This window comes from Nothobranchius furzeri, chromosome 1, assembly GCF_043380555.1.
Source record: "Nothobranchius furzeri strain GRZ-AD chromosome 1, NfurGRZ-RIMD1, whole genome shotgun sequence".
Classification (NCBI taxonomy): domain Eukaryota; kingdom Metazoa; phylum Chordata; class Actinopteri; order Cyprinodontiformes; family Nothobranchiidae; genus Nothobranchius; species Nothobranchius furzeri.
The window spans coordinates 90,802,225-90,829,072 of NC_091741.1; the positions used below are offsets into that span (position 1 = coordinate 90,802,225).

Genomic DNA, 26,848 nt, shown 5'->3' on the forward strand with positions numbered 1-26,848 from the left:
CCTGTCCTGTTGTGATCAGAAAGAACCTGCTAGCAGACAAATGTGGGATGGACGGTCGGGTTCTTTGTGGGAATGGCTAAACCTATGAGAACAAGAGAAAAGAGACAGGTATTTACTTTTGATTAGATTTGTTTTTTCATATCATCCTATTAGCATATAACTGTGCTAGTTAGCAGTAGCTAAAGTAGCCTCATGTCATCTAGTTAAGATTATGTAGCAACGAGGTAGTGATGTCACGTTCTGTTGTGGTTCCCAAAAGAGTTCCTCCGCTACCTGCATACCTGTGCCCCGTTTAGGTCGAGAAATTCCCTAATTCCATGTTGTAGTTCTTTTTTAAAACACAGAAACGGTTTTGCAAATCAAATTATACATCAAAACCAGTAATTTCTACAAGTCTGTTTATTGAGTATTTGGCATAATGGACATAAAAGCATCTGTTTATTGCTATACAACTTTCTATCAGTCTATAACTTCCTTGAAAACAAATTATGTTAAACAGCGACTGACATATTTTTCTATTTATTTTTAGTGACAATGGTGTACACAAAAATAGATTGTTAAAATGTAATCAAATACAGAGGATTGCTAAACTGTAAAAGTAATAGAAGCTTAAGAAATCAGTTTAACACAAATTAATCTTCTTTTAATGACATAATTTTATTCAGATATGTTTTGTGTTAAATGAACATACAAGTACTTGCAACACATCCAAACATTTCTAAAAAGTGATTGTCTTTGCAATTACGGTATTTACAATGATGTGATTCTGTAGAAAGTATTACAAAAGGCCAGCTCTATGTTGCCAAACTATTCTTATGCATTGGTTATATATGGTCAAAGCATAGAAACAACATAAACTTTGGTAATAAATTGGTAACTGTTTCAACGTATATTTAAACTTATAAAGAACATTCTTCTTCAAAAAAATCTCTTGAAGTATCTGCTCTGTGCAAAAGACCCCAGATACAAATATACAACACCCGTTCAATAAAAACATTCATGAAGAAAATGGAACTGGACAAAGAAACAAAACCTGTAACAAGATAGCCAATAATTTTGTGAGATGGCATATTTTTAATAAATCTTGACTATATACATAAACAACATGTATTATTATTTAAGTACAAATTAATCTTATTTACAGTCTGACTGGATTTTCAACAATGTCATGCACTCTTATTTGTATCTTTGAAAATTGGTATTAAAAAAAACTAAGTTGACTGAATGCAACCTTAGATTTTAAAGAACATTTTTATTTTTTTCTGGATTGGGTGCATATAGAATTATAATTTTTAATTTTTCTTACTATTGTCCTTTGGTGAAACTGATAGCTCAACTTTTGGGAATCTCAAACCAGCTTTAGAACCGCTGTCACTACTTGAAGAGGAAGATAATCTTGATTTCTTAGAAGATAAAGTAGCAGATGCACTCTCTTCTGTCTCAGCTTCATTGTCATTTCCAAGTGTGACCTCATACGAGCCTTTTGATTTAGAACCAAAACCTCCAAATGTTCCAAACTTCAGTTTTCCTTTCTTACCTTTGACCTTGCCTCCTCCTAGGTCTAATGAAATATCACCACCTTCAGCTTCTAAGTGACTTGAAGGGGAACTTACTGCAAGTGAGCCCTCATCACTCATAGAAGGAGGTCGGTGTTTTGATTTTTTAAACAGATCTAGTGAGGCTGACTTCCCTTTAGTTGACAGACTGACTCTGGGATCACCTTCAAGTTCTAATGTTCCACCTTTCATTTCACCAGACTTTACTTTATAGGCTTTACTCCCTTTTCCACTTGCACTTACCTCTATCTCTGATTCACACAGGTCTCCTGTGCTGCCGCCCTTTGCTTTTGATTTGCCAAACAATTTTGGCAACTTTCCCTTAACTTTGCCTTCGCTCTGCTTCAATTCTGGACTGTGAATATCAACATTTTGTGAACCAACTTGGCAGCTGGCAGATGGAGATTCAATGTTTGTGCTTGTAATAGCTGTAAGTTCCTGTTTAACGTTCCTTTCATCTTCCTGGGTTTTCACCTCAGGAAGTGCAATACCAAATTTCGGTATCTTGAGTTTAGGAAATGTCATTGTACCCTCTGGATACTGAAGACCACCGGTTGCACTTCTTGACACATTTGCACTAAATTCAGAAGCACCTTTCACACTTGGTATATTATCATCTGAACCTTGTAAGCAAATATTTGCACTCTCAGTGCCTAAGCTACCTTTTACATGTAAGTTTGTATCAGATGATTTAAATCCATCAGATAAAGAACCATCACCCTTCCCTTTTGGCGATTTAATATCCAACTCAACATCAGGAAAATAAAATTTACCGAAAAGAGTCTTCTTTGCTTTGGTTTTTTTGACATTAATATTAGCTGTGTCCAGATTTATATCTGTTGATGGTGTTTCAATGTCTGCTTCTATTTTTTTAGCCTTTCCTTTAACTTTAGGAAGTTTAAATTTTCCCTTTTTGCCCTTCACATTGATATCTATGTCAGGGACATCAAGACTTGCTTCAGAGTCTGGAAAACTAACTTCTGTTTTAAAATCTTTTGCTCCCAAGTTTAAAACAGGTGTCCTAACTTTAGAATCAGCATCCAACTTTAGGGGGTTTAAATCAATTTTTGGGCCTTTAATGTCAAATTGAGAACCTTCCGATTTCAAACCTTTCATTCCAAATGGTGGTATCGTAATTGTAGGCATTTCAATGCCACCCTTTTCTCCATCAATGCCAAAGTCTGGTCCTTCAATGCCTACACTTGGAGCTTTTATATCTCCTTTGATTTTTGGCAAATTAACATCCAGGTCACCCTCAAATTTAGGGCCTTTCAGGTTAATGTCAACATCTGGACTTCCAAACTTTGGACCTTTAATATTCAGTGATGGCATTTTGATTGAAGGCATTTCAAAACCACCTTTTGGCTCTTCAATATCAACCTTTGGACCCTTGATGTCAAGGTCAGGTGTCTTAATTTCACCTTCAATCTTTGGTGCTAAAACATCCATGTCACCTTTTAGTTTGGGGCCTTTCAAGTTGAAGTCAACATCTGGCATGGAGATTTTTGGTCCGGAGAGTGTTGGCATGTTGAATTTGGGTCCTTTGAGTTTTGCATTTGGCCCCTCAATGTTAACATCTGGTCCTTTGATATCAACTTCAGGTGCTGTCACTTCAATATTTGCTTTTGGCAGGTTGACATCAACATCGGGACCTTCCAATTTTGGGCCTTTCATTCCAAATGTTGGCATTTTAATTTTGGGCATTTTAAAGCCACCTTTGTGTCCTTCAATGTCCAAATCTGGCCCTTCAATGTCTACACTTGGAGCTTTTATATCTCCTTTGATTTTTGGTAAATTAACATCCATGTCACCCTCAAGTTTAGGGCCTTTCAGGTTAATGTCAACATCTGGACTTCCAAACTTTGGACCTTTAATATTCAGAGATGGCATTTTGATTGAAGGCATTTCAAAACCACCTTTTGGCCCTTCAATATCAACTTTTGAAGCTTTGATGTCAAGGTCAGGTGTCTTTATCTCACCTTCAATCTTTGGTGCTGAAACATCCATATCACCCTTTAGTTTGGGGCCTTTCAGGTTGAAGTCAACATCTGGCATGGAAATTTTGGGTCCAGAGAGAGTTGGCATGTTGAATTTGGGTCCTTTGAGTTTTGCATTTGGTCCCTCAATGTCAACATCTGGTCCTTTGATGTCTACTTCAGGTGCTTTCACATCAATTTTTGCTTTTGGCAGGTTGACATCAAAATCTGGACCTTCCAGTTTCGGGCCTTTCATTCCAAATGTTGGCATTTTCATTTTGGGCATTTTAAAGCCACCTTTGTGTCCTTCAATGTCCAAATCTGGCCCTTCAATGTCTACACTTGGAGCTTTTATATCTCCTTTGATTTTTGGTAAATTAACATCCATGTCACCCTCAAGTTTAGGGCCTTTCAGGTTAACGTCAACATCTGGGCTTCCAAACTTTGGACCTTTAATATTCAGAGATGGCATTTTGATTGAAGGCATTTCAAAATCACCTTTCGGCCCTTCAATATCAACTTTTGGAGCCTTGATGTCAATGTCAGGTGTCTTCATTTGACCTTCAATCTTTGGTACTGAAACATCCATATCACCCTTTAGTTTGGGGCCTTTCAAGTTAAAGTCCACATCTGGCATAGAGATTTTGGGTCCAGAGAGACTTGGCATGTTGAATTTGGGTCCTTTGAGTTTTGCATTTGGTCCCTCAATGTCAACATCTGGTCCTTTGATATCAACTTCAGGTGCTTTCACGTCAATATTTGCTTTTGGCAGGTTGACATCAAAATCGGGACCTTCCAGTTTCGTGCCTTTCATTCCAAATGTTGGCATTTTAATTTTGGGCATTTTAAAGCCACCTTTGTGTCCTTCAATGTCCAAATCTGGCCCTTCAATATCTACACTTGGACCTTTTATATCTCCTTTGATTTTTGGCAAATTAACATCCATGTCACCCTCAAGATTAGGGCCTTTCAGGTTAACGTCAACATCTGGGCTTCCAAACTTTGGACCTTTAATATTCAGAGATGGCATTTTGATTGAAGGCATTTCAAAACCACCTTTCGGCCCTTCAATATCAACTTTTGGAGCTTTGATATCAAGGTCAGGTGTCTTTATTTCACCTTCAATCTTTGGTACTGAAACATCCATATCACCCTTTATTTTGGGGCCTTTCAAGTTGAAGTCAACATCTGGCATGGAAATTTTGGGTCCAGAGAGAGTAGGCATGTTGAATTTGGGTCCTTTGAGTTTTGCATTCGGTCCCTCAATGTCAACATCTGGTCCTTTGATGTCTACTTCAGGTGCTTTCACATCAATTTTTGCTTTTGGCAGGTTGACATCAAAATCTGGACCTTCCAATTTCGGGCCTTTCATTCCAAATGTTGGCATTTTAATTTTGGGCATTTTAAAGCCACCTTTGTGTCCTTCAATGTCCAAATCTGGCCCTTCAATGTCTACACTTGGGGCTTTTATATCTCCTTTGATTTCTGGTAAATTAACATCCATGTCACCCTCAAGTTTAGGGCCTTTCAGGTTAATGTCAACATCTGGGCTTCCAAACTTTGGACCTTTAATATTCAGAGATGGCATTTTGATTGAAGGCATTTCAAAACCACCTTTTGGCCCTTCAATATCAACTTTTGGAGCTTTGATGTCAAGGTCAGGTGTCTTTATCTCACCTTCGATCTTTGGTGCTGAAACATCCATATCACCCTTTAGTTTGGGGCCTTTCAGGTTGAAGTCAACATCTGGCATGGAAATTTTGGGTCCAGAGAGAGTGGGCATGTTGAATTTGGGCCCTTTGAGTTTTGCATTTGGTCCCTCAATGTCAACATCTGGTCCTTTGATGTCTACTTCAGGTGCTTTCACATCAATTTTTGCTTTTGGCAGGTTGACATCAAAATCCGGACCTTCCAATTTCGGGCCTTTCATTCCAAATGTTGGCATTTTAATTTTGGGCATTTTAAAGCCACCTTTGTGTCCTTCAATGTCCAAATCTGGCCCTTCAATGTCTACACTTGGAGCTTTTATATCTCCTTTGATTTCTGGTAAATTAACATCCATGTCACCCTCAAGTTTAGGGCCTTTCAGGTTAATGTCAACATCTGTGCTTCCAAACTTTGGACCTTTAATATTCAGAGATGGCATTTTGATTGAAGGCATTTCAAAACCACCTTTTGGCCCTTCAATATCAACTTTTGGAGCTTTGATGTCAAGGTCAGGTGTCTTTATCTCACCTTCGATCTTTGGTGCTGAAACATCCATATCACCCTTTAGTTTGGGGCCTTTCAGGTTGAAGTCAACATCTGGCATGGAAATTTTGGGTCCAGAGAGAGTGGGCATGTTGAATTTGGGCCCTTTGAGTTTTGCATTTGGTCCCTCAATGTCAACATCTGGTCCTTTGATGTCTACTTTAGGTGCTTTCACATCAATATTTGCTTTTGGCAGGTTGACATCAACATCAGGACCTTCCAGTTTTGGGCCTTTCATTCCAAATGTTGGCATTTTAATTTTGGGCATTTTAAAGCCACCTTTGTGTCCTTCAATGTCCAAATCTGGCCCTTCAATGTCTACACTTGGAGCTTTGATATCTCCTTTGATTTTTGGTAAATTAACATCCATGTCACCCTCAAGTTTAGGCCCTTTCAGGTTAATGTCAACATCTGGACTTCCAAACTTTGGACCTTTAATATTCAGCGATGGCATTTTGATTGAAGGCATTTCAAAACCACCTTTTGGCCCTTCAATATCAACTTTTGGAGCCTTGATGTCAAGGTCAGGTGTCTTTATCTCACCTTCGATCTTTGGTGCTGAAACATCCATATCACCCTTTAGTTTGGGGCCTTTCAGGTTGAAGTCAACATCTGGCATGGAGATTTTGGGTCCAGAGAGAGTAGGCATGTTGAATTTGGGTCCTTTGAGTTTTGCATTTGGTCCCTCAATGTCAACATCTGGTCCTTTGATGTCTACTTCAGGTGCTTTCACATCAATATTTGCTTTTGGCAGGTTGACATCAACATCGGGACCTTCCAGTTTTGGACCTTTCATTCCAAACTTTGGCAACTTAAATTTTGGCATTTTAAAACCCCCTTTGTGTCCTTTAATGTCCAAATCTGGCCCTTCAATGTCTACACTTGGAGCTTTTATATCTCCTTTGATTTTTGGCAAATTAACATCCATGTCACCCACAAGTTTAGGGCCTTTCAGGTTAATGTCAACATCTGGACTTCCAAACTTTGGACCTTTAATATTCAGAGATGGCATTTTGATTGAAGGCATTTCAAAACCACCTTTTGGCCCCTCAATATCAACTTTTGGAGCTTTGATGTCAAGGTCAGGTGTCTTTATCTCACCTTCGATCTTTGGTGCTGAAACATCCATATCACCCTTTAGTTTGGGGCCTTTCAGGTTGAAGTCAACATCTGGCATGGAAATTTTGGGTCCAGAGAGAGTAGGCATGTTGAATTTGGGTCCTTTGAGTTTTGCATTTGGTCCCTCAATGTCAATATCTGGTCCTTTGATGTCTACTTCAGGTGCTTTCACATCAATATTTGCTTTTGGCAGGTTGACATCAAAATCAGGACCTTCCAGTTTCGGGCCTTTCATTCCAAATGTTGGCATTTTAATTTTGGGCATTTTAAAGCCACCTTTGTGTCCTTCAATGTCCAAATCTGGCCCTTCAATGTCTACACTTGGAGATTTTATATCTCCTTTGATTTTTGGCAAATTAACATCCATGTCACCCTCAAGTTTAGGGACTTTCAGGTTAATGTCAACATCTGGACTTCCAAACTTTGGACCTTTAATGTTCAGAGATGGCATTTTGATTGAAGGCATTTCAAAACCACCTTTTGGCCCTTCAATATCAACTTTTGGAGCTTTGATGTCAAGGTCAGGTGTCTTTATCTCACCTTCGATCTTTGGTGCTGAAACATCCATATCACCCTTTAGTTTGGGGCCTTTCAGGTTGAAGTCAACATCTGGAATGGACATTTTGGGTCCAGAGAGAGTAGGCATGTTGAATTTGGGTCCTTTGAGTTTTGCATTTGGTCCCTCAATGTCAACATCTGGTCCTTTGATGTCTACTTCAGGTGCTTTCACATCAATATTTGCTTTTGGCAGGTTGACATCAAAATCGGGACCTTCCAGTTTCGGGCCTTTCATTCCAAATGTTGGCATTTTAATTTTGGGCATTTTAAAGCCACCTTTGTGTCCTTCAATGTCCAAATCTGGCCCTTCAATGTCTACACTTGGAGATTTTATATCTCCTTTGATTTTTGGCAAATTAACATCCATGTCACCCTCAAGTTTAGGGCCTTTCAGGTTAATGTCAACATCTGGACTTCCAAACTTTGGACCTTTAATATTCAGAGATGGCATTTTGATTGAAGGCATTTCAAAACCACCTTTTGGCCCTTCAATATCAACTTTTGGAGCATTGATGTCAATGTCAGGTGTCTTTATCTCACCTTCGATCTTTGGTGCTGAAACATCCATATCACCCTTTAGTTTGGGGCCTTTCAGGTTGAAGTCAACATCTGGCATGGAAATTTTGGGTCCTGAGAGAGTAGGCATGTTGAATTTGGGCCCTTTGAGTTTTGCACTTGGTCCCTCAATGTCAACATCTGGTCCTTTGATGTCTACTTTAGGTGCTTTCACATCAATATTTGCTTTTGGCAGGTTGACATCAACATCGGGACCTTCCAGTTTTGGGCCTTTCATTCCGAATGTTGGCATTTTAATTTTGGGCATTTTAAAGCCACCTTTGTGTCCTTCAATGTCCAAATCTGGCCCTTCAATGTCTACACTTGGAGATTTTATATCTCCTTTGATTTTTGGTAAATTAACATCCATGTCACCCTCAAGTTTAGGGCCTTTCAGGTTAATGTCAACATCTGGACTTCCAAACTTTGGACCTTTAATATTCAGAGATGGCATTTTGATTGAAGGCATTTCAAAACCACCTTTTGGCCCTTCAATATCAACTTTTGGAGCTTTGATGTCAAGTTCAGGTGTCTTTATCTCACCTTCGATCTTTGGTGCTGAAACATCCATATCACCCTTTAGTTTGGGGCCTTTCAGGTTGAAGTCAACATCTGGCATGGAAATTTTGGGTCCAGAGAGAGTTGGCATGTTGAATTTGGGCCCTTTGAGTTTTGCATTTGGTCCCTCAATGTCAAAATCTGGTCCTTTGATGTCTACTTCAGGTGCTTTCACATCAATATTTGCTTTTGGCAGGTTGACATCAAAATCGGGACCTTCCAGTTTCGGGCCTTTCATTCCAAATGTTGGCATTTTAATTTTGGGCATTTTAAAGCCACCTTTGTGTCCTTCAATGTCCAAATCTGGCCCTTCAATGTCTACACTTGGAGATTTTATATCTCCTTTGATTTTTGGCAAATTAACATCCATGTCACCCTCAAGTTTAGGGCCTTTCAGGTTAATGTCAACATCTGGACTTCCAAACTTTGGACCTTTAATATTCAGAGATGGCATTTTGATTGAAGGCATTTCAAAACCACCTTTGGGCCCTTCAATATCAACTTTTGGAGCTTTGATGTCAATGTCAGGTGTCTTTATCTCACCTTCGATCTTTGGTACTGAAACATCCATATCACCCTTTAGTTTTGGGCCTTTCAGGTTGAAGTCAACATCTGGCATGGAAATTTTGGGTCCAGAGAGAGTAGGCATGTTGAATTTGGGCCCTTTGAGTTTTGCCTTTGGTCCCTCAATGTCAACATCTGGTCCTTTGATGTCTACTTTAGGTGCTTTCACATCAATATTTGCCTTTGGCAGGTTGACATCAACATCGGGACCTTCCAGTTTTGGGCCTTTCATTCCAAATGTTGGCATTTTAATTTTGGGCATTTTAAAGCCACCTTTGTGTCCTTCAATGTCCAAATCTGGCCCTTCAATGTCTACACTTGGAGCTTTTATATCTCCTTTGATTTTTGGTAAATTAACATCCATGTCACCCTCAAGTTTAGGGCCTTTCAGGTTAATGTCAACATCTGGACTTCCAAACTTTGGACCTTTAATATTCAGAGATGGCATTTTGATTGAAGGCATTTCAAAACCACTTTTTGGCCCTTCAAGATCAACTTTTGGAGCTTTGATGTCAAGGTCAGGTGTCTTTATCTCACCTTCGATCTTTGGTGCTGAAACATCCATATCACCCTTTAGTTTGGGGCCTTTCAGGTTGAAGTCAACATCTGGCATGGAAATTTTGGGTCCAGAGAGAGTAGGCATGTTGAATTTGGGCCCTTTGAGTTTTGCATTTGGTCCCTCAATGTCAACATCTGGTCCTTTGATGTCTACTTCAGGTGCTTTCACATCAATATTTGCTTTTGGCAGGTTGACATCAAAATCGGGACCTTCCAGTTTCGGGCCTTTCATTCCAAATGTTGGCATTTTAATTTTGGGCATTTTAAAGCCACCTTTGTGTCCTTCAATGTCCAAATCTGGCCCTTCAATGTCTACACTTGGAGATTTTATATCTCCTTTGATTTTTGGCAAATTAACATCCATGTCACCCTCAAGTTTAGGGCCTTTCAGGTTAATGTCAACATCTGGACTTCCAAACTTTGGACCTTTAATATTCAGAGATGGCATTTTGATTGAAGGCATTTCAAAACCACCTTTTGGCCCTTCAATATCAACTTTTGGAGCTTTGATGTCAAGGTCAGGTGTCTTTATCTCACCTTCGATCTTTGGTGCTGAAACATCCATATCACCCTTTAGTTTGGGGCCTTTCAGGTTGAAGTCAACATCTGGCATGGAAATTTTGGGTCCAGAGAGAGTAGGCATGTTGAATTTGGGCCCTTTGAGTTTTGCATTTGGTCCCTCAATGTCAAAATCTGGTCCTTTGATGTCTACTTTAGGTGCTTTCACATCAATATTTGCTTTTGGCAGGTTGGCATCAACATCGGGACCTTCCAGTTTTGGGCCTTTCATTCCGAATGTTGGCATTTTAATTTTGGGCATTTTAAAGCCACCTTTGTGTCCTTCAATGTCCAAATCTGGCCCTTCAATGTCTACACTTGGAGATTTTATATCTCCTTTGATTTTGGGTAAATTAACATCCATGTCACCCTCAAGTTTAGGGCCTTTCAGGTTAATGTCAACATCTGGACTTCCAAACTTTGGACCTTTAATATTCAGAGATGGCATTTTGATTGAAGGCATTTCAAAACCACCTTTTGGCCCTTCAATATCAACTTTTGGAGCGTTGACGTCAAGGTCAGGTGTCTTTATCTCACCTTCGATCTTTGGTGCTGAAACATCCATATCACCCTTTAGTTTGGGGCCTTTCAGGTTGAAGTCAACATCTGGCATGGAAATTTTGGGTCCAGAGAGAGTAGGCATGTTGAATTTGGGCCCTTTGAGTTTTGCATTTGGTCCCTCAATGTCAAAATCTGGTCCTTTGATGTCTACTTTAGGTGCTTTCACATCAATATTTGCTTTTGGCAGGTTGACATCAACATCGGGAACTTCCAGTTTTGGGCCTTTCATTCCGAATGTTGGCATTTTAATTTTGGGCATTTTAAAGCCACCTTTGTGTCCTTCAATGTCCAAATCTGGCCCTTCAATGTCTACACTTGGAGATTTTATATCTCCTTTGATTTTTGGTAAATTAACATCCATGTCACCCTCAAGTTCAGGGCCTTTCAGGTTAATGTCAACATCTGGACTTCCAAACTTTGGACCTTTAATATTCAGAGATGGCATTTTGATTGAAGGCATTTCAAAACCACCTTTTGGCCCTTCAATATTAACTTTTGGAGCGTTGATGTCAAGGTCAGGTGTCTTTATCTCACCTTCGATCTTTGGTACTGAAACATCCATATCACCCTTTAGTTTGGGGCCTTTCAGGTTGAAGTCAACATCTGGCATGGAAATTTTGGGTCCAGAGAGAGTAGGCATGTTGAATTTGGGTCCTTTGAGTTTTGCATTTGGTCCCTCAATGTCAACATCTGGTCCTTTGATGTCTACTTCAGGTGCTTTCACATCAATATTTGCTTTTGGCAGGTGGACATCAAAATCGGGACCTTCCAGTTTCGGGCCTTTCATTCCAAATGTTGGCATTTTAAATTTGGGCATTTTAAAGCCACCTTTGTGTCCTTCAATGTCCAAATCTGGCCCTTCAATGTCTACACTTGGAGCTTTGATATCTCCTTGGATTTTTGGTAAATTAACATCCATGTCACCCTCAAGTTTAGGGCCTTTCAGGTTAATGTCAACATCTGGACTTCCAAACTTTGGACCTTTAATATTCAGCGATGGCATTTTGATTGAAGGCATTTCAAAACCACCTTTTGGCCCTTCAATATCAACTTTTGGAGCTTTGATGTCAAGGTCAGGTGTATTTATCTCACCTTTGATCTTTGGTGCTGAAACATCCATATCACCCTTTAGTTTGGGGCCTTTCAGGTTGAAGTCAACATCTGGCATGGAAATTTTGGGTCCAGAGAGAGTAGGCATGTTGAATTTGGGTCCTTTGAGTTTTGCACTTGGTCCCTGCATGTCAACATCTGGTCCTTTGATGTCTACTTCAGGTTCTTTCACATCAATATTTTCTTTTGGCAGGTTGACATCAACATCGGGACCTTCCAGTTTTGGGCCTTTCATTCCAAATGTTGGCATTTTAATTTTGGGCATTTTAAAGCCACCTTTGTGTCCTTCAATGTCCAAATCTGGCCCTTCAATGTCTACACTTGGAGCTTTGATATCTCCTTTGATTTTTGGTAAATTAACATCCATGTCACCCTCAAGTTTAGGGCCTTTCAGGTTAATGTCAACATCTGGACTTCCAAACTTTGGACCTTTAATATTCAGAGATGGCATTTTGATTGAAGGCATTTCAAAACCACCTTTTGGCCCTTCAATATCAACTTTTGGAGCTTTGATGTCAAGGTCAGGTGTCTTTATCTCACCTTCGATCTTTGGTGCTGAAACATCCACATCACCCTTTAGTTTGGGGCCTTTCAGGTTGAAGTCAACATCTGGCATGGAAATTTTGGGTCCAGAGAGAGTAGGCATGTTGAATTTGGGCCCTTTGAGTTTTGCATTTGGTCCCTCAATGTCAACATCTGGTCCTTTGATGTCTACTTTAGGTGCTTTCACATCAATATTTGCTTTTGGCAGGTTGACATCAACATCGGGACCTTCCAGTTTCGAGCCTTTCATTCCAAATGTTGGCATTTTAATTTTGGGCATTTTAAAGCCACCTTTGTGTCCTTCAATGTCCAAATCTGGCCCTTCAATGTCTACACTTGGAGCTTTGATATCTCCTTGGATTTTTGGTAAATTAACATCCATGTCACCCTCAAGTCTAGGGCCTTTCAGGTTAATGTCAACATCTGGACTTCCAAACTTTGGACCTTTAATATTCAGAGATGGCATTTTGATTGAAGGCATTTCAAAACCACCTTTTGTCCCTTCAATATCAACTTTTGGAGCTTTGATGTCAAGGTCAGGTGTCTTTATCTCACCTTCGATCTTTGGTGCTGAAACATCCATATCACCCTTTAGTTTGGGGCCTTTCAGGTTGAAGTCAACATCTGGCATGGAAATTTTGGGTCCAGAGAGAGTAGGCTTGTTGAATTTGGGCCCTTTGAGTTTTGCATTTGGTCCCTCAATGTCAACATCTGGTCCTTTGATGTCTACTTCAGGTGCTTTCACATCAATATTTGCTTTTGGCAGGTTGACATCAAAATCAGGACCTTCCAGTTTCGGGCCTTTCATTCCAAATGTTGGCATTTTAAATTTGGGCATTTTAAAGCCACCTTTGTGTCCTTCAATGTCCAAATCTGGCCCTTCAATGTCTACACTTGGAGCTTTGATATCTCCTTGGATTTTTGATAAATTAACATCCATGTCACCCTCAAGTTTAGGACCTTTCAGGTTAATGTCAACATCTGGACTTCCAAACTTTGGACCTTTAATATTCAGAGATGGCATTTTGATTGAAGGCATTTCAAAACCACCTTTTGGCCCTTCAATATCAACTTTTGGAGCTTTGATGTCAAGGTCAGGTGTCTTTATCTCACCTTCGATCTTTGGTGCTGAAACATCCATATCACCCTTTAGTTTGGAGCCTTTCAGGTTGAAATCAACATCTGGCATGGAAATTTTGGGTCCAGAGAGAGTAGGCATGTTGAATTTGGGTCCTTTGAGTTTTGCACTTGGTCCCTCAATGTCAACATCTGGTCCTTTGTTGTCTACTTCAGGTGCTTTCACATCAATATTTGCTTTTGGCAGGTTGACATCAACATCGGGACCTTCCAGTTTTGGGCCTTTCATTCCAAATGTTGGCATTTTAATTTTGGGCATTTTAAAGCCACCTTTGTGTCCTTCAATGTCCAAATCTGGCCCTTCAATGTCTACACTTGGAGCTTTGATATCTCCTTTGATTTTTGGTAAATTAACATCCATGTCACCCTCAAGTTTAGGGCCTTTCAGGTTAATGTCAACATCTGGACTTCCAAACTTTGGACCTTTAATATTCAGAGATGGCATTTTGATTGAAGGCATTTCAAAACCACCTTTTGGCCCTTCAATTTCAACTTTTGGAGCTTTGATGTCAAGGTCAGGTGTCTTTATCTCACCTTCGATCTTTGGTGCTGAAACATCCACATCACCCTTTAGTTTGGGGCCTTTCAGGTTGAAGTCAACATCTGGCATGGAAATTTTGGGTCCAGAGAGAGTAGGCATGTTGAATTTGGGTCCTTTGAGTTTTGCACTTGGTCCCTCAATGTCAACATCTGGTCCTTTGTTGTCTACTTCAGGTGCTTTCACATCAATATTTGCTTTTGGCAGGTTGACATCAACATCGGGACCTTCCAGTTTTGGGCCTTTCATTCCAAATGTTGGCATTTTAATTTTGGGCATTTTAAAGCCACCTTTGTGTCCTTCAATGTCCAAATCTGGCCCTTCAATGTCTACACTTGGAGCTTTGATATCTCCTTTGATTTTTGGTAAATTAACATCCATGTCACCCTCAAGTTTAGGGCCTTTCAGGTTAATGTCAACATCTGGACTTCCAAACTTTGGACCTTTAATATTCAGAGATGGCATTTTGATTGAAGGCATTTCAAAACCACCTTTTGGCCCTTCAATATCAACTTTTGGAGCTTTGATGTCAAGGTCAGGTGTCTTCATCTCACCTTCGATCTTTGGTGCTGAAACATCCACATCACCCTTTAGTTTGGGGCCTTTCAGGTTGAAGTCAACATCTGGCATGGAAATTTTGGGTCCAGAGAGAGTAGGCATGTTGAATTTGGGCCCTTTGAGTTTTGCATTTGGTCCCTCAATGTCAACATCTGGTCCTTTGATGTCTACTTTAGGTGCTTTCACATCAATATTTGCTTTTGGCAGGTTTACATCAACATCGGGACCTTCCAGTTTCGAGCCTTTTATTCCAAATGTTGGCATTTTAATTTTGGGCATTTTAAAGCCACCTTTGTGTCCTTCAATGTCCAAATCTGGCCCTTCAATGTCTACACTTGGAGCTTTGATATCTCCTTGGATTTTTGGTAAATTAACATCCATGTCACCCTCAAGTTTAGGGCCTTTCAGGTTAATGTCAACATCTGGACTTCCAAACTTTGGACCTTTAATATTCAGAGATGGCATTTTGATTGAAGGCATTTCAAAACCACCTTTTTGCCCTTCAATATCAACTTTTGGAGCTTTGATGTCAATGTCAGGTGTCTTTATCTCACCTTCGATCTTTGGTGCTGAAACATCCATATCACCCTTTAGTTTGGGGCCTTTCAGGTTGAAGTCAACATCTGGCATGGAAATTTTGGGTCCAGAGAGAGTAGGCATGTTGAATTTGGGTCCTTTGAGTTTTGCATTTGGTCCCTCAATGTCAACATCTGGTCCTTTGATGTCTACTTCAGGTGCTTTCACATCAATATTTGCTTTTGGCAGGTTGACATCAAAATCAGGACCTTCCAGTTTCGGGCCTTTCATTCCAAATGTTGGCATTTTAATTTTGGGCATTTTAAAGCCACCTTTGTGTCCTTCAATGTCCAAATCTGGCCCTTCAATGTCTACACTTGGAGCTTTGATATCTCCTTGGATTTTTGATAAATTAACATCCATGTCACCCTCAAGTTTAGGGCCTTTCAGGTTAATGTCAACATCTGGACTTCCAAACTTTGGACCTTTAATATTCAGAGATGGCATTTTGATTGAAGGCATTTCAAAACCACCTTTTGGCCCTTCAATATCAACTTTTGGAGCTTTGATGTCAAGGTTAGGTGTCTTTATCTCACCTTCGATCTTTGGTGCTGAAACATCCATATCACCCTTTAGTTTGGGGCCTTTCAGGTTGAAGTCAACATCTGGCATGGAAATTTTGGGTCCAGAGAGAGTAGGCATGTTGAATTTGGGTCCTTTGAGTTTTGCATTTGGTCCCTCAATGTCAACATCTGTTCCTTTGATGTCTACTTCAGGTGCTTTCACATCAATATTTGCTTTTGGCAGGTTGACATCAAAATCAGGACCTTCCAGTTTCGGGCCTTTCATTCCAAATGTTGGCATTTTAATTTTGGGCATTTTAAAGCCACCTTTGTGTCCTTCAATGTCCAAATCTGGCCCTTCAATGTCTACACTTGGGGCTTTGATATCTCCTTGGATTTTTGATAAATTAACATCCATGTCACCCTCAATTTTAGGGTCTTTCAGGTTAATGTCAACATCTGGACTTCCAAACTTTGGACCTTTAATATTCAGAGATGGCATTTTGATTGAAGGCATTTCAAAACCACCTTTTGGCCCTTCAATATCAACTTTTGGAGCTTTGATGTCAAGGTCAGGTGTCTTTATCTCACCTTCGATCTTTGGTGCTGAAACATCCATATCACCCTTTAGTTTGGGGCCTTTCAGGTTGAAGTCAACATCTGGCATGGAAATTTTGGGTCCAGAGAGAGTAGGCATGTTGAATTTGGGTCCTTTGAGTTTTGCACTTGGTCCCTCAATGTCAACATCTGGTCCTTTGATGTCTACTTCAGGTGCTTTCACATCAATATTTGCTTTTGGCAGGTTGACATCAACAGCGGGACCTTCCAGTTTTGGGCCTTTCATTCCAAATGTTGGCATTTTAATTTTGGGCATTTTAAAGCCACCTTTGTGTCCTTCAATGTCCAAATCTGGCCCTTCAATGTCTACACTTGGAGCGTTGATATCTCCTTGGATTTTTGGTAAATTAACATCCATGTCACCCTCAAGTTTAGGGCCTTTCAGGTTAATGTCAACATCTGGACTTCCAAACTTTGGACCTTTAATATTCAGAGATGGCATTTTGATTGAAGGCATTTCAAAACCACCTTTTGGCCCTTCAATATCAACTTTTGGAGCTTTGATGTCAAGGTCAGGTGTCTTTATCTCACCTTTGATCTTTGGTGCTGAAACATCCATATCACCCTTTAGTTTGGGGCCTTTCAGGTTGAAGTCAACATCTGGCATGGAAATTTTGGGTCCAGAGAGAGTAGGCATGTTGAATTTGGGTTCTTTGAGTTTTGCATTTGGTCCCTCAATGTCAACATCTGGTCCTTTGATGTCTACTTTAGGTGCTTTCACATCAATATTTGCTTTTGGCAGGTTTACATCAACATCGGGACCTTCCAGTTTCGGGCCTTTCATTCCAAATGTTGGCATTTTAATTTTGGGCATTTTAAAGCCACCTTTGTGTCCTTCAATGTCCAAATCTGGCCCTTCAATGTCTACACTTGGAGCTTTGATATCTCCTTGGATTTTTGGTAAATTAACATCCATGTCACCCTCAAGTTTAGGGCCTTTCAGGTTAATGTCAACATCTGGACTTCCAAACTTTGGACCTTTAATATTCAGAGATGGCATTTTGATTGAAGGCATTTCAAAACCACCTTTTGGCCCTTCAATATCAACTTTTGGAGCTTTGATGTCAATGTCAGGTGTCTTTATCTCACCTTCGATCTTTGGTGCTGAAACATCCATATCACCCTTTAGTTTGGGGCCTTTCAGGTTGAAGTCAACATCTGGCATGGAAATTTTGGGTCCAGAGAGAGTAGGCATGTTGAATTTGGGTCCTTTGAGTTTTGCATTTGGTCCCTCAATGTCAACATCTGGTCCTTTGATGTCTACTTCAGGTGCTTTCACATCAATATTTGCTTTTGGCAGGTTGACATCAACATCGGGACCTTCCAGTTTTGGGCTTTTAATTCCAAATGTTGGCATTTTAATTTTGGGCATTTTAAAGCCACCTTTGTGTCCTTCAATGTCCAAATCTGGCCCTTCAATGTCTACACTTGGGGCTTTGATATCTCCTTTGATTTTTGGTAAATTAACATCCATGTCACCCTCAAGTTTAGGGCCTTTCAGGTTAATGTCAACATCTGGACTTCCAAACTTTGGACCTTTAATATTCAGAGATGGCATTTTGATTGAAGGCATTTCAAAACCACCTTTTGGCCCTTCAATATCAACTTTTGGAGCTTTGATGTCAAGGTCAGGTGTCTTTATCTCACCTTCGATCTTTGGTGCTGAAACATCCATATCACCCTTTAGTTTGGGGCCTTTCAGGTTGAAGTCAACATCTGGCATGGAAATTTTGGGTCCAGAGAGAGAAGGCATGTTGAATTTGGGTCCTTTGAGTTTTGCATTTGGTCCCTCAATGTCAACATCTGGTCCTTTGATGTCTACTTCAGGTGCTTTCACATCAATATTTGCTTTTGGCAGGTTGACATCAACATCGGGACCTTCCAGTTTTGGGCTTTTAATTCCAAATGTTGGCATTTTAATTTTGGGCATTTTAAAGCCACCTTTGTGTCCTTCAATGTCCAAATCTGGCCCTTCAATGTCTACACTTGGGGCTTTGATATCTCCTTTGATTTTTGGTAAATTAACATCCATGTCACCCTCAAGTTTAGGGCCTTTCAGGTTAATGTCAACATCTGGACTTCCAAACTTTGGACCTTTAATATTCAGAGATGGCATTTTGATTGAAGGCATTTCAAAACCACCTTTTGGCCCTTCAATATCAACTTTTGGAGCTTTGATGTCAAGGTCAGGTGTCTTTATCTCACCTTCGATCTTTGGTGCTGAAACATCCATATCACCCTTTAGTTTGGGGCCTTTCAGGTTGAAGTCAACATCTGGCATGGAAATTTTGGGTCCAGAGAGAGAAGGCATGTTGAATTTGGGTCCTTTGAGTTTTGCATTTGGTCCCTCAATGTCAACATCTGGTCCTTTGATGTCTACTTCAGGTGCTTTCACATCAATATTTGCTTTTGGCAGGTTGACATCAAAATCAGGACCTTCCAGTTTCGGGCCTTTCATTCCAAATGTTGGCATTTTAATTTTGGGCATTTTAAAGCCACCTTTGTGTCCTTCAATGTCCAAATCTGGCCCTTCAATGTCTACACTTGGAGCTTTGATATCTCCTTGGATTTTTAATAAATTAACATCCATGTCACCCTCAATTTTAGGGTCTTTCAGGTTAATGTCAACATCTGGACTTCCAAACTTTGGACCTTTAATATTCAGAGAGGACATTTTGATTGAAGGCATTTCAAAACCACCTTTTGGCCCTTCAATATCAACTTTTGGAGCTTTGAAGTCAATGTCAGGTGTCTTTATCTCACCTTCGATCTTTGGTGCTGAAACATCCATATCACCCTTTAGTTTGGGGCCTTTCAGGTTGAAGTCAACATCTGGCATGGAAATTTTGGGTCCAGAGAGAGTAGGCATGTTGAATTTGGGTTCTTTGAGTTTTGCATTTGGTCCCTCAATGTCAACATATGGTCCTTTGATGTCTACTTCAGGTGCTTTCACATCAATATTTGCTTTTGGCAGGTTGACATCAACATCGGGACCTTCTAGTTTCGGGCTTTTAATTCCAAATGTTGGCATTTTAATTTTGGGCATTTTAAAGCCACCTTTGTGTCCTTCAATGTCCAAATCTGAGCCTTCAATGTCCAAATCTGGTCCTTCAATATCTGCTCTTGGAGCTGTTATATCTCCTTTCATTTTTGGCAAATTAACATCCATGTCACCCTCAAGTTTAGGGCCTTTCAGGTTAATGTCAACATCTGGACTTCCAAACTTTGGACCTTTAATGTTCAGTGATGGCATTTTGATTGAAGGCATTTCAAAACCACCTTTCGGCCCTTCAATATCAACTTTTGGAGCCTTTATGTCAATGTCAGATGCTTTTATATCACCTTCAATCTTTGGTGCTGAAACATCAATGTCACCTTTTAGTTTTGGGCCTTTCAGGTTGAAGTCCACATCTGGCATGGAGATTTTTGGTCCAGACATAGTTGGCATGTTGAATTTGGGTCCTTTTAGTTTTGCATTTGGCCCTTCAATATCAACAACTGGTCCTTTGATATCAACTTCAGGTGCTTTCATGTCAATATTTGCTTTTGGCAGGTTTACATCAACGTCTGGACCTTCAATTTTTGGACCTTTTATTCCTATTTTTGGCATGGTAAATCCTCCTTTGTGTCCTTTAATGTCCAAATCAGGCCCTTCAATGTCTATATTTGGAGCTTTAATATTTTCTTTGACTTTTGGCAAAATAATACCCATGCCACCCTCAAGTTTAGGTTCTTTCAGGTTAATGTCAACATCTGGACTTCCGAACTTAGGACCTTTAATGTTCACTGATGGCATTTTGATTGAAGGCCCTTCAAAACCACCTTTTTGCCCTTCAATATCAACTTTTGGTCCCATTATATGCAGGTCAGATGTCTTCATTTCACCTTCAATACTTGGTACTGAAACATCCATATCACCCTTTAGTTTGGGGCCTTTCAAGTTGAAGTCAACATCTGGCATGGACATTTTGGGTCCGGAGAGAGTAGGCATGTTGAATTTGGGTCCTTTGAGTTTTGCATTTGGTCCCTCAATGTCAACATCTGGTCCTTTAATGTTCAGTGATGGCATTTTGATTGAAGGCATTTCAAAACCACCTTTCGGCCCTTCAATACCAACTTTTGGGCCCTTGATGTGAAAGTCTTGTTTTTTTATATCTCCCTTAATGTTTGGTGCTGAAGCATCCATGTCATCCTGTAGTGTAGGGCCTTTCAAACTGACATCCACATCTGGCATGGAGATTTTGGGTCCAGAGAGAGTTGGCATGGTGTATATGGTTCCTTTGAGTTTTGTATTTTGTCTCTCAATGTCAACATTTGGTTCCTTAATATCAACTGTGGATGCTTTCACATCAGTTTTTGCTTTATTAAGGTTGACGTCAACATCCCCACATTTTAGTTCTGAACCTTTTATTCCAAACTTTTGCATCTTAAATTTAGATTTTTCATCACCATTCTTGTATCCCTCAATTTCCAAAGTTTTTGCTTCAATATCTCCTTCAGAATGTTGTTCTGATGTTTTGATAGTCGAAAAAGTTTCACCATCAACTTTACTGCCTTTGAGGTTTAAATTAAACCCTGCATTATCAACTTTTGGACCTTTTATGTTTACTGAAGGCATTTTACAAGCATCCATGTCAAAATCACTTTTTGTCCCACTAAAATCTTTCTTTAATTTCAGTTGAAGGTCTGCTTCACTTTCATCATTTGTAGTTGTTTTGATGGATGGCATCTTTATATGAGATGTTTTTAAATCACCTTTGTGCTCAACATTTATGTCTTTACTTTTATTTTCTTCTCTGGGCACAACTGTTTCTCCTTCACCTTCAATCTTACTTGTCAACTTTGAACCCTTGTGACTCATATCCCAATTAGTCAATGATGTCTTGCCTGGTTGTGAGGAATAACCTGTGGTAACATTACCTATTGTGATCCTTGGTCTTAAGTTAGCATCAACATTTGCTGATTCAGTCCCAGTTATGACATTAAAATCACTTGAACCTGTTTTTGGTTGATGGCTGAAGTTGACTTCAGATGTCAATACTGTTTTCTCACCCAAACTGGAGTATGAATCTCCCATCTGTGATTTATCAAATCTTGTAGTTGAAATTTTTATGTTTTTTCCTGGTAATGACACACTTAATGACTCTCTGTTTTCATCATTTTCATCATTTGAGACAAATTCTGTCCCTCCATACCCTCCTGTTATCACATGCTTTGAACCAGAGCTTGTGCTGTCTCTTGGTGTTTCTGAGCCATACATACTGATATCACCTTGCTCTCTGCTCCCTCCTAAAACTTTTGTTCCTTTATACCCGCCAAGTTTAATGGTAGGCCCTTTGAATCTGAGATCTGTCTGAGGCTGTTCTCCCTCTCCTGTAATTGTTGTTTTATCTTCCCAAATTTCCTGTTGTGTTTCTGTGGAACTGACTTGCGGCACAGTGTAACTCACATTGCTTGACTCGAAAACTCCCTCTTCTCCTTCTGTTTTACCTGAAGAACTGCCATGCAGGACTCTTATTTGAGAGGAGCCATCTCCAGGTTCGTGTCGTAATCTTTTCAACTCTGGACTTGAAAGTTCTAGTTTCTCACTTATGCCACTTGGCATTTCCACTGTGTAGGTAGTGATGCGACGAGTGACGGTCGTAATTGTGCTTCCATCACTGCTTGTGCTGCTATGCCGCTCTGTACGAACATCCACTCCCTCTGCAAGGTCTTCAGACTTCAACCGTGGTTTAATCTTCCTGGAGTAGATTCTCTTGTAGTCCTCATCATCCCCACTCTGTTAATTTCAAAAGTTCGATACATGAATATGTTAGAATAACATACTTGTTCAGAATTATTCAACATTCAAGTTGTCATACAGTCAAAAAAGTTACTTACGAGAATGACATCTGGACTTGATCCCCCAAAGTGCGTCTTCCCTTCCCATGTGAGAGTGCCCATTGGGGAACGACATGGTGTGCTCAAAGGAGAATAGCAAGGAGATTTGTCTCCTTTGTTTTGTAATTTCAGTCCAACTTTGTGTCGATTCAATGTCTTCAGTAGTTCTGCTGTCTCTTCTGAGCTCATGTTGTCAAAGTAAATAGTGGCACCCACAATATGGTCACCTATAAAATAAGATGAGGTAGCAATATTAACATTTGTCATCAAAATAAAAGATTCAATATGAAGTTGTAAACAAGATTTAGTTACCTTCATACACTTTTCCAGACCGTGCTGCAGGTGACTCTCCTTTTACTTTTTTTACTAAAAGCTCTCCTCCGCTTGCCTGTTCGATAGTCAATCCAGTTTTGTCTGGACCCTCCCAGTCTGGAAAGAGTACCTCTCTGGTATCCTCGTCTTCGGCCATCTGTACAGAGAAGTACATAAAAAAATAATTTAAAGGAAAATAAATAAATATTTAAAAATATTAGTTATATGCATGATCAACTAAGTGAAAATATTTTATTTGCACCTCAGTTTTGAAATACATACCTTGTTTTTGTTTTTCTCTTTTTCCACCCTGGCGTGACAACAATGAAGCTGTTGTTTTCCTGCATAAAGAAGAAAACAATAGAAAGTTTGAATCAAATTAATAATTAATTTGTTTTTGACAAAGTTTTCCTTTTAAGAAAAAAAAGTCTAAAATAGCCATGGTCAAAGGTTTAGCATTACCATATGCTGGGTTGCTCAGTCAAAAGGCACATAGCTTACCACTAGATGGAGGTAAAACTCTTTCTGCCAGCTCCCTCTCTCTTGAACTACAGTGTATGTTTTGGAAATTTGGTTCAAGTCAGGCCACACCCTTCTCTGAGGAGAGCAGCCAAATCATGTGCCCCAGCTTCAAAGTCAATATAAAGAGCAATGATAGATGAAGCTGCCCGGCTTTATGAAAAAGCAAACACAAAAGTGCAAAAATTCACTATAGAAATATACACATGGTAATAAGCATGAGGGATTAAAGTTATGTGTTAATGCATACCTTTCCCAAATTACCTTGCAAATAAGAAAGTATACAGAGGAATATGCCCATATAAGACTGGGTATTCTCTTTGTTTATGAAAACCACTGTCATTGTATGTTAAGTTGATATTTCCTGTAATTTTATTTTGTATCATTTTGAACAATTTCCAACCAGATTAGTTTGATGAAGCAGTGGGAGGAAATATGCTGCCATTAGAGTTTGGGTGTGTAACTGCCCAATGTTGCTGGCCACAAAGCAGTACTAGCAACACAACATTTACATTTCAATTATATTTTTCCTGCTTTTAATCATATTGAAATAGATTACACTGTTTCTCTACACACTTATTCCAGAGTGACTTTATTACTTTCTGAAAAAATATTAGGAGTAACATGAAACTGATTAGTTGTGAGGAAACCAATATTACTTCACATCGAAAATAAAACAAACTTACACACACACGTGTGGGTGCACGTGCACACACACACGCAGGCACGCACACTCACTCACCCACACACATCTATTTATTTATTCGTTCATTTATATGTACGTATTTAAATGAGTCTTCCTGTAAGATGTGCTTTTAAAACCCTGGCAATGCAGATTTGTCTGACAGATTTTGCAACACACGTGGGACACTTTCCAAGAGTTAAACCATTAATTATCACAAGTCAATAAATAGACTACTCTTGTGTGTTAGGGATGCTGGAGAATGCATGCAATGCTTTGAGGTAATACTAAACCACTCTCTAAAATAGCCTTTTGCAGATTCTCTGGACGTTTTTAACACACCAAGGTCACTCAGAGTGTCATGTCAGAAAGTAGGTTGTTATTATAAGCCAAGATTAATTTGCAGGTATCGAAAACATGTGCTCTTCTTTTTCCAATGTTTTCTACCTTTCTACCTCAGCTCATTGTGGCTTTCAGTGTGACCCAACCAAGGCTTCAAATGTGACCATCTCAAGATAGACTATAATAAGCATCAACTTTCAGTGAGATACAAGGGCAAACATTTGGCATTAACTGTGCCATATGTTAAGCTATAGAATTTTTTTATCGCCCTTTCACTGTTTTAACTGAACAAACTTAAAAAAGTTTTTACTATTACTTAAAACACAGTTCACATATCTACAACCTGTCTTGATTATTTCAATAAAAAAGGACCAAAATAACTGATGATTCTTGTGCTTTTCACTTGATTAAATTTATTTTACTTTTGTTTAGGATTACTGGCAATATTAGAGAAGGTAGTAAATTATGAGCCATCAAGCAATGCACAATTTTATTTATTTAGCATTTAGATGAAAGAAAAATAAAACACATTTTGTTGATTTCTACACCTCTCATTCCCAAAGACAGTGTCTCAGGAAAAAGCTTTCTATATCACTTTGGCTTTGTGTGCCTTTTATAATTAATATTGTTGTTTATAATCTTTTTTTTCCTGCAGAATTTTGTTTTTTAGACTAAAACCTTCTGGTGATCAAAAATGAATGGTTCAGTCTTATTTCTAGAAACAAGTCTTGGGAGAAGCTAATGCAGCATTAATGGATGGGAGGAAGGAACAGAGACAGGGGAGATACAGAAGAAATGGAAACAATAAAAGACAAAAAATGGAAAAAATACTGCAAGAAATTGTAAAACTAATGAGCAGTGATTAAAAAATGTGTCTACAAATTCAAATAGAAAATGTTTTTCTTTAGAAACCTCTCCACACTGCTCAGAACAACTGAATATTCACATGATTTGTTTTGGTTTAGCATCATGTATCCCTTCTTTCAGCGTCTCTGCACAAGCTTAACATTAAAGACCTCTTCTATGCTGCATAAATAACAGCTGAAGGTAGAGCAATAAACCTGATTCAGATTACTCATATGTGATTAGATATGGACTGTACTGTAAACAGCTACTGAATAAATACGCCTTTGATCTTGAAATCATAAGACAGACAAGCAGCATGTGACTCTGAATGATCAGACAACTTAATCAACTTGTTCTACATTTTTTCTCCTTTTTTCTCATTTACCATGTTATTCTGTCATGCCGTGTAAAGGAACTTCAATAAGGCTGTCTAGAAAAAAAAATGCATTTGACCAAGAATAAAACGAATAATTAAAATCTATAAAAAATAATGGAGGCCTTCAACAATAAAAGTAAAATGAGACAGAGGAGCTTGTCAGTCTGTCATGTTTTATTAGGGTCTGGTATGTGTCTTGGGAAAGGGGGGTGTGGGGAAGCATGCCAGACTAAAGCTTCTGCTATTAAAATACAACCACAGTACGTTTTAGGCTCTACATGCCATGTTGTTGACGTGCAGAAACATATTTATTTTCAATTTTTTTTTCAATAGAAATCAAACAAACTGTGTGCTTGTCAAACCTTTAACATGATAAAAATAGTTTCCATGGAGCAGGTGGTCACTTGCTAAAGGAAAAAGGTGGGGGAAAAAGGGGTGCAAACAGCCACAATGGCCAAATGTCAGGATTTCACAAGTAAGGCTCTCTGACTGCTGAACACAGTGATCACATGACCATTTCGGTTCAAAGGCAAACATTCCAACAGTAGTTTGATGTCTGGCCATGCAGTACATAGATTAAGTGACATTGCACTTGCGTTAATCTTCTAGCTGATGAAAAGTTCATTATACATAAAGCTGATGATGATGCTGATTGGTCTTTGTGCCAATGTATTTCTTTAATGTTTGAGTTTTTTACTGTACAGCAATTTGGTACACTTTGTTGTTTTATAATCAGTGATTTACAAATAAACTGGATTTAGAGTAGGGTGACCAACATGTGGCACAGATACTAGGGCAACGAAAAATTCCAGTGCAATGAGATGAAGTAAAAAAGTAAGTGAAGAAAAAGGTCCATTAGGCATTTTAGCTCTAACATAACTGTTAAATATACATAATATTGTTGTTATTGTTGTTATTGTTACATATTTCACGTCTATTCCACTTAAACACTTACAACAGCAAAAGCTTTTAGCTTTTTCACATTTCCTCTCTTGTTACAACAAACTAACTCAGGCACCTTCTACAGTGGCTCTGAATAACTTTAGCTAAAATGTATGTTAAAACAATTAACTTTTTAACAATCTAGATAGGCCTACAATACAAAATGCAGGTTCAGAGTTTTCATTGAATAACTGTACTAAATTCCCACAACACAATGACATTAAATGTGCCAGTAAACATTTGTAGATTAATATTTAATTTTCCACTAATATCTACATCTCATATTTCTTATAGTAGATATTTAGGGAAGAGAAATCCATCACTGCCTTTAATCTCTGAAAAAGTTTGATTTATTCTTAGAATTCAGATTATTTTTTCTCAAAATTCTGAGAATGAGTCATCAATCCTTCAAATCAATTCTCTCAGTATTTCTTTAATGTTTTAAAATATTTTAGTTTGTATGTTTTTAAAATGGCACAAACCCAGAAACTGTCTAATTGCTGGCAGCCCTGCTTTTGACCAACATGTTCTCACATAATTTAGTACCAACTGT

At 39.0% G+C, this 26,848-nt stretch overlaps 1 protein-coding gene across 4 annotated transcripts in view; it reads right to left on the reverse strand.

Annotated features, from left to right (window-relative positions):
• Positions 1-381: 381 nt before the first annotated feature.
• ahnak (AHNAK nucleoprotein) overlaps positions 382-26,848 on the reverse strand; it is a 34,187-nt gene continuing 7,720 nt past the window's right edge. The window contains exons 3-7 of one of the 4 annotated variants that reach the window (XM_070551336.1): positions 22,871-22,929; positions 22,589-22,745; positions 22,277-22,503; positions 13,635-22,175; positions 382-13,076 (exon numbers count right to left, since the gene is read on the reverse strand). In XM_070551336.1, coding sequence (XP_070407437.1) covers positions 1,293-13,076; positions 13,635-22,175; positions 22,277-22,503; positions 22,589-22,745 — 20,709 coding nt within the window. In that variant the 5' untranslated portion in view covers positions 22,871-22,929 and the 3' untranslated portion in view covers positions 382-1,292. Of the gene's footprint in view, positions 22,176-22,276; positions 22,504-22,588; positions 22,746-22,870; positions 22,930-26,848 lie in introns of all 4 variants that reach the window. The other 3 variants (XM_070551335.1, XM_070551339.1, XM_015946539.3) reach the window with 3 other exon arrangements.